The 8,343-nt window shown below is 34.3% G+C and overlaps 1 protein-coding gene across 1 annotated transcript; it reads left to right on the forward strand.

Annotated features, from left to right (window-relative positions):
- The first annotated feature begins 431 nt into the window (after positions 1–431).
- On the forward strand, positions 432–3,615 carry LOC105798241 (SAL1 phosphatase). The gene is made up of 8 exons (XM_012628232.2): positions 432–584; positions 1,020–1,095; positions 1,530–1,600; positions 1,711–1,913; positions 2,425–2,635; positions 2,721–2,819; positions 2,917–3,070; positions 3,184–3,615. The coding sequence occupies exons 1-8, from the start codon at positions 519–521 to the stop codon at positions 3,345–3,347; spliced, it is 1,044 nt and encodes a 347-aa protein (XP_012483686.1). The 5' UTR covers positions 432–518; the 3' UTR covers positions 3,348–3,615.
- Positions 3,616–8,343: the final 4,728 nt, after the last annotated feature.

Here is an 8,343-nt window from a genome sequence, read left to right on the forward strand (position 1 = left end):
TTCAATTAAAAAAAAAAGAAGTCATTTTAGCCAACCATTTAACTTGAGCCTTTGTATTATTTAAACTTGCATTATTTGCTAAATCACTCTAAAATTGGTGTGACATACACGTGGATGTCAAGTCAAGAATTTAATTAATTTTTTAACATTTAAAATTCAAAAATATAAAATTATTTTAAAAAATTAAAATATAAAAGATATTTTTTAATATTTTTGAATTTTAAAAATTAATTAATTGCTAACTAGTACATCAACAAAATTTAATTTTACATTCATTTTGGTGATTTGATAAAATAATCTATAAAATTGGAAGGTGAATTTCAAATATTATAAAAAAAAACATGTTGAATGGACTGAATTGAAATTTAATACATTTTGAACTAAAGGACAAAAATAAAATAAAATCTTCACTCATAAAATTATAAGGTCCCTGTTACACCTCCGTTTTGAAAACGAAGCCCTCACTTTTTCATCTCACACACTTATCTTCTTCTTCTTCTTCAGCAGTGATCGTGGCAATGTCTTATCATAAAGAGCTGGCTGCTGCAAAGAAAGCAGCTTCTCTTGCTGCTCGGCTCTGTCAGGTTTCCCTCTTCATCAATAACTCATTTTTTTCTATGCATTTTGGTTTTTTGGGTTTCCAGTAATTTTCTCACATCCTTGGATTTTTTTACTTTAAATCTAAACTATTCTCTTTTTTTTTTTTTGGGGGGGGGAGGGGGGTTCTTTAATGACTTTTTATAGAGTATGTTTAATGTTTTGTGTCAAAACATAAACTCCCTTTTCCGATTCTTTGGAATTATCGACCGTTCTAGTATTAGGGGAAATTGAAGTCACTGAATTGCTTCTCAAGTTTTTCAGTTTAGGCTCTTCGTTGACAATTACCATACTTAATTTCAAAAGGAAAATATACAGATGTTTTTATCATTTGGTTTGGTCTGTGATATATTTCATCGTGTTAAGCTGTGTATATGTATAGAAGCTGAATTTGGGTTTTGGGTGTTTGTTTTAATCTGCAGAATGTACAAAAGGCTTTGCTGCAATCAGATGTTCAATCCAAAACTGATAAAACTCCTGTAACAGTAGCTGATTATGGTTTGTTTCTAAACTACTCCTTCCTCTTTGGTTCTTTCACCCAACATTACCAGTCTTTTAATTCCCTTTAAGAAATATGCATCTTGGATTTGAAATGGGTTCCCATTTTTTTACCCTGATGATTTCCTTGCTTCTTCCTTCCTGCTAGAATGTTACTAGGAACTTAGCTTTTCCTTCTTTTCACAATTTTTTATATTAGGGAATTTACAAAGTTGAATGATGTTTTCCTTCCTGCATTGAGCAAAAGTTTCTATTGGATGCGATGCTCTTTTGTCTTTTATTTTTACATTGTTTATCCCTAAAAGTTAATGGTTTAAGTAATATATGCTGTTCTTGGTCTCGTCATCTTTCAACTAAAGGGTTGGCAGAAAAGAATCCTAAACTGATTACTAACATGTTGCCTTGACATTTTTATATTCTAAAATTTTCATCAGGCTCACAGGCACTGGTTAGTTTTGTGCTGCAGCAGGAACTTCGTGCTGAATTCTCATTAGTTGCCGAGGAGGTGAATCTCTGTACTTGTGAATAATAGTTTCAGCAGCATGCATCAGCCATCTTTTTTTTAACATCATAGAATCCTTCTTTCCTTCTAAATAATGTTTGGTTTCTCTTTAGGATTCTAAAGATCTTCGCAAAGATGGTGCCCAGGAAATAGTAGAGCGCATTACAAAACTTGTGAACTATTCTTTAACTAGTGATGGATCATACAATGTTACTTTATCCACAGAAGACGTTCTCAAGGCCATTGACAGTGGCAGATCCGAAGGTGGTTCCCAAGGTCAACATTGGGTTTTAGATCCTATAGATGGTACTAAAGGGTGAGCTCTGAAACTTTATATTTAACATAAGTGATTTTACTTTAGTCATAAAGAAGTTGGTGTCTGATATAATAGTGATTCATGTCCACTGAGTGCTTGTTGTTTACGATATGCCTTATCTAAAATGTGGTAGTAACTTTTATTTTCGGTCTTTAACTCAGCCATGACTGCTGCAGGGAGATGTTTAGATTTGCTTCCAATCTTCTGTTATTTAGTATAGAAGGATTGATTGGAGAGCAAGAAAAAGGGGCTACCTAGACAGTACTTCATGCAAGATAAACCACAAGTCTGTCTTGGTTTTGATATATGTTATGTTTGGATTTCTTTACAATTTGGTGTAAAAGAAGTAACTGATATTTTTATTTTATTTTTGCTTAATTTTCATCTCTGATATCTAAATAATGATCTCTACCTTTTTCCAATTACAAGAAATGGTACTTTATTCTCATTGTTTGTGCTTTTAGACCAACTTGATGACTTTAGCCTATGGTTTTGATGTTTTACATTGTAGTTTTCTGAGAGGAGATCAGTATGCAATAGCATTGGCTTTGCTAGATGGAGGAAAAGTTGTTCTGGGTGTGCTGGCTTGTCCAAATCTTCCACTAACTTCCCTCAAGGATGCTGGCCAGCATTCTCCAAATAATGAAGTTGGCTGCCTTTTCTTTGCTGAAGTTGGTGGTGGAACTTATATGCAGCCACTTGATGGTTCTTCGGCAGTGAAGGTTATAATGATTTTATAATTTATTATAATTTATTGCTATTAATCTGAGTACGTATTTGCAACTTGTACAATTTTATGGGTTCCAGGTGCAAGTAAGTGCTGTTGAAAATCCTGAAGAAGCATCATTCTTTGAGTCATATGAAGCAGCACATTCCATGCATGATTTAACTAGTTTGATTGCCCAAGTACTCCCCCTCTCTCTTTCTCTACACACACACACACACACAGACAAATATAGACCAGCACTTGGATAATGCACTGAAAATGTTGAGATGTAAACAGAAACTCGGTGTCAAAGCACCGCCGGTTAGAATTGACAGCCAGGCAAAATATGGTGCTCTGTCCAGAGGAGATGGAGCCATATATCTGCGTTTTCCTCACAAAGGGTATCGAGAGAAAATATGGGATCATGCTGCTGGGTGTATTGTTGTGACTGGTATGGACCAATTTCACTCCATCATTGGCTTTCTTTCAAAGTGCTAAGGATTAGCTGGCTGACATTGGTTTATTATTCTTCCTTTTTACCTGTTTGCAACTCATGATTCGCAGAAGCTGGGGGTGTGGTCACAGATGCTGCAGGGCAGCCCTTGGATTTTTCCAAGGGAAAGCATCTTGATGTGGACACAGGCATCATTGTCACTAACCAGAAGTTAATGCCATTACTGTTGAATGCAGTTAAAGAATCCCTGAAAGAGAAAGCTCCATCCTCATGATCTGTTTTAGAGGCAGGCTTCATCCTTTCCTCTTAATTATTTTGCCCTTAAGTGCTTTCTCCCTGCGTGTACAAGCATTTACATTACATTTAGCATGCATGAACGTTAATGGGATCAATAAATCTTGTCTCCACAATTATGATGATGTAACCGTAGACTAGAACTTGAAAGCATGGTTTTAGGCCTAGATCCTTTGCTTTGTATCCCCTTGTCCTATTTAAAAATTAGTGTACGTTTGGTTCACGAAATTTAAGATTCCTTTTGAAAATAGGATTGATGTGAAATTCAAGACTAATCTGAATATGATACTTGAAATCGTATCTACATAGACAAAAGACGTTAAACTGAATTGAGAAATGGAGAAGAATTTGGATCCTTGAATATGAATTAGGCAAAAGCAAAATGAGGGGTTGAATGTGATTGGAATCCAATTGGTTGGTTGTGCTTTAGTTCAATTGGTATCGTTATTGCAGCAATCAAGAAAACAGGGGTTTAAATCTTAATTGAGGTGTTCTAACCAACGAAAATTAAGCAATGATGCAAAAATTACCTCCAGTTCTCTTAAGGAGGTTCTCTTGGAAGTGTCCTTGAACAATCTTCCTTAATTGTTTTCCCTTAAAAGCTCTTCAAAACTTGATTTCCTCCATACACCTAGATATGGAGAAGTATAGTTGAGGGAGGGAATCTCTTAAAGAGAGGCATAAGTAGGCAAGTTTCCCCACAGCAAAGAAACTCTATTGTCCCTGTGCGAAGGAACAGTGAGGAACAAGACAGGTCGAATGATAACAACCCTCAAGAGAGTAATGAAACATGGTTCCATCCGGTATGTTCAGCTCTCAAAACAGGTGGGTTAGTCAAATCGGCTTACCATGTTGACGTGGAACAAAATAATGGTAATATTGTATCTCACAGCACAACCCAAGGAAGGAACAAATCCTGGAATTGTCTAAAAACTTGTATTTAAACTGAAACAGTGTTTCTCAAAACTCCTGCCTACCAAAAGCTGAAATTGTGTAAAGAATAAAGAGAGGTGAAAACTCGTGCACATTCTGTCAAGCCTAGGAGGAAAACATGGAGCATCTATTCCTAGAGTGCCCTTTTGCCAGTGCAGAGAAATGTAGCAGTCGATTGTTGGTGGTGTAGCAACCACCAAGAAAATGGCTCAAAGGACACGGAGAAGATTTGAAGCCTGGGAAACCATTCAAACACGAATATTTTATTTTGATTAGTTGGTTACATAGCAATCTCTAAGCTAAATAACAACTACTTTGTTGATGAAACCAAAAAAGAAAAAAAGAAGAAGAAAACTTTAGTATTTAATGGATTGATGTATGGTTGTCGAAGTCGTTCAAATTTATTTCAAAAACATTAATTAGTAGAAGCGATAAGTAAGTTCATATTCAAAGAGATGAATAGTAATTTTATTCCTTCAACTAAAACAAATGAAATAAAGAAAAAAGGTTTTGTTTAAAGAAAACTTAAATTAAAATTAAGATTTGAATATAAGCAAAGAAAATAATAACCAAAATTGGGGAAAAAACGATGAGACGAAACTCTAGTCAAAGTAAGTTCTTTGTTTGATTCAAGAATTTGATTATTGATGCAAAGATGATGTTGGGAATGACTCATATTTCAGAGACAATCTCTATTTCAGAGATAATCTCCTAGTTAAACTTTGTTTATTTGTTACACTCGAACTCTAATTAGTCTAGATTATTTTTTTATTATTATTTGACTTACGAATTTAGCCTATAAATAGACTCTTTTACAACAATAGAAAAATACACCCATTAAATATTAGAACTCACAACACTTTTGGAGAACTTTGTGTTTACGTTTTGAGGGTTCTTTGTTTTGGGTTTCGAGGTTTAGTTTTTTATCTCCATCTTTTGTACTTTTTGTTCTTTTGCCATTATAGTAAAATTATCTTTGCCCGTGGTTTTTTTATCCTCTTTGGAGATATTTTTCCACATTAAATTTGTGTGTTCAATTTCTCAATTTCTTCCACTATTTTTTACTTATTCGTTGCTTAATCGGGTCGATCCCCAGCAAGTGGTATCAAGAGCTAGTTCAATGTTTGTAGAGTAGCTTGTTAATAGATGACAACAACAAGGTTTGACATTGAGAAGTTCGATGGTGTCACAAATATCAATTTGTGGCAAATTCAGATGATGACAATTCTAGTTCAGACTGGCCTAAAAAAGGTCTTACCGGGAAAAAACCTGAGAATTTAGATCAAACAGAATGGGAAGAGCTTGATGAAGGCCCTACTGCAATCCAGTTGTGCCTCGCGAATAGTGTATTGCAAGAGGTATTGATGGAGAAAACCTTAACCGCATTATGGAAAATGTTAGAAACTCTTTATGCGACTAAGTCTTTGATTAACCGTTCAATGTTGAAACAACTTTTATTTACGTTTCGCATGAATGAAGGTTGGCTTCTTAGAGATTACATTATTCAATTTATTACTCTTTTGAATGATTTAAAGAACGTTGAGGTTCAAATTGATGATGAAGATCAGGCTACACTATTATTGTGCTATTTACCCCTTTCATACAAGTCCTTCAGAGAGACCCTGATTTATGGCAGAGACAAACTCTCGTTCGAGGATGTGAATGGTTATTTGTTGAGTGGAGACAAACTAGATAATGAGTTTGGTTCGGATAGCAAGGCAGATAGGCAAGCTTCCATTTTGGTAGCATCAAAGAAGTGAGACAAAAGATGTCGATTTGCAAGAAGTGAGGTCACGTCAAAGCAGATTGTTATAAACTATGAAATAAAAGGGCTGTTAAGAGTAATGAAGAAGATGTAGCTAGTGCTAATTTGGCCAGCGAAAGCTGGTGTGATTCCTTTTTAGTGTCAATGAGTGATAGCTCCGAGCTTACGTCCAAGTGGATCCTGGATTCGGGATGTTCTTTCCTCATGTGTCCCAACAGAGAATAGTTCTCCTCATATAGTTCGGTTGAAGGTGGAGTTGTGCGCATAAGAAACGATTCATCCAGTAAGGTAATTGGTATTAGTACTATTAAAATTAGGATGCGCGATAGGATAATTAGGACCTCTTAGATGTTAGGTATGTACCTAATTTACTAAAGAACCTCATCTCCTTAAGTATTTTAGATTCGAAAGGTTACAGAATCAACATCGAGTCGAGCGACATTAAGGTATCTCACGGGACCCTCATTTTGTTAAAAGGTAAAAAGACCGATAGTCTTTATATTCTAGAAGGTTCTACAATGACCAGTGAAACCAGATATCTCTTATCCGTTACGGAGTTGAAGTCAACTCGTTTAGAGTGCAGACAACTTGGTCATAAGAGGGAAAAAGGTATGATCGTTTCGTTGAAGAGAGGTTCTCTTTTGGATGCAGGTTTTGAAAAGTTAGGGCATTGTGTTTGTGGAAATCAGACTCAAGTTAGTTTTGATTTGGTGGTGCACAAGTCGAAGGCTAGAAGTCTTCCAACTTCTAAGCACAAATTTGACTTAGATAATTCCCTACATAGTTCAAGATAGGCCTGTGGCAGGCTTTGGCAAAGATGGTGTTGTGGAAATACGAGTCAAGGTGGAGATTTGTTGAGTATGACTCATATTTCAGAGATAATCTCCCATTTAAACTCTATTTATTTGTTACAGTCAAACTCTAATTAGTCCAGATTATTTTATTATTATTTGACTTACGAATTTAACCTATAAATAGGTTTTTTTACAACCTTAGAAAATACACCCATTAAAGATTAGAACTCATAACACTTTTGGAGAATTTTGTGTTTACGTTTTATGGGTTCTTTGTTTTCAGGTTTCGGGGTTTAGTTTTTTATCTCCATCTTTTGTACTCTTCGTTTTTTTTCCATTATAGTAAATTATCTTTGCCCGTGATTTTTTATCCTCTTTGAAGAGATTTTTTCACGTTAAATTTGTGTGTTCAATTTTGCAATTTCTTCCACTATTTTTTACTTGTTCGTTGCTTAATCAGGTCGATCCCCAATAGATGAATTTTAATATATTGGCTATAGTTACTGATGATCGCCGCTATTTTTTACTTGTTCGTTGCTTAATCAGGTCAATTCCCAATAGATGAATTTTAATATTCTCTAATAAATTGGTTATGGTTATTGATGATCACCTAGTAACCTAACCTCTTTTTACCTTCTCGATAATTAAAACAATCACCATTAATTACTTCTCTTATTAACAAACAATCTTATAGTAATCGCTTAGGAATTTAATTTATAAATAGAATTAAGCACAAAAGAAACCTAAATCTAAGCAACAAACACACAATCAAAGTTTATTTAAGTTAGATCGTATGCCCATACTGTACAAACAATGACGTAGTTCGTCACAAATATTAGAAATCAATCAATTGACTAAATCCTTAATTAACAAGACAAATTTTCGAAGCTATCAAATGCTGATCACATATTTAACAAACCTGAACAATTGTAATTAAACCAGAAGACATGCAAATACCAAAGAACAACCCATAAAGAAAATAAAACCCAAAATCAAAATGAAATTAAGAGCAACTATATCTCTCTCAACCTAATAATGTATATTTATAGGGAAAAAATAATATAATGGAGAAAATAAAAAATTTCCATTGAATACATAGAGTAGAATGTTTCTAGGTTTTTCGGTACTTTTCGCATCAAACTTTTAGGTCGTTTTTAGGGTGCTTTCCTTGCATTTTTGGGCTTGAGTTGTGAACTTTAGTTAGATCTTTAAATTCCCTTCAAATCGGTATATTCTTATCCCAATATGGAGGTCTATAGCTCAACTTACAACCAAAATATTGAAATTGCATTGTTTTGAAAGTCCCCAAACCGCAAAACTTGCAAAAACTAAATTTTAAGCTCCCTTTTCTCTAGTTATTTCATAAATCAATAATAAATAAAATATAAGTATAAGTAATATAATTAAGAGCATAAATAACATAATTCAAGGTGAGAAATATCACAAATAATTAAAAAATTATACACTTATCAAATTCTCCCACA

The sequence above is a fragment of the Gossypium raimondii genome, chromosome 9 (genome assembly GCF_025698545.1).
Source record: "Gossypium raimondii isolate GPD5lz chromosome 9, ASM2569854v1, whole genome shotgun sequence".
Classification (NCBI taxonomy): Eukaryota; Viridiplantae; Streptophyta; class Magnoliopsida; order Malvales; family Malvaceae; genus Gossypium; species Gossypium raimondii.

Bases quoted from the DNA above. Each gene is read 5' to 3' on its own strand.
- LOC105798241 (XM_012628232.2), top strand. From the start codon at position 519: ATGTCTTATCATAAAGAGCTGGCTGCTGCAAAGAAAGCAGCTTCTCTT. The intron at 2,636-2,720 runs GTTATAATGATT...TATGGGTTCCAG, and splicing joins ATGGTTCTTCGGCAGTGAAG to GTGCAAGTAAGTGCTGTTGA. The intron at 2,820-2,916 runs GTACTCCCCCTC...AGATGTAAACAG, and splicing joins TAACTAGTTTGATTGCCCAA to AAACTCGGTGTCAAAGCACC.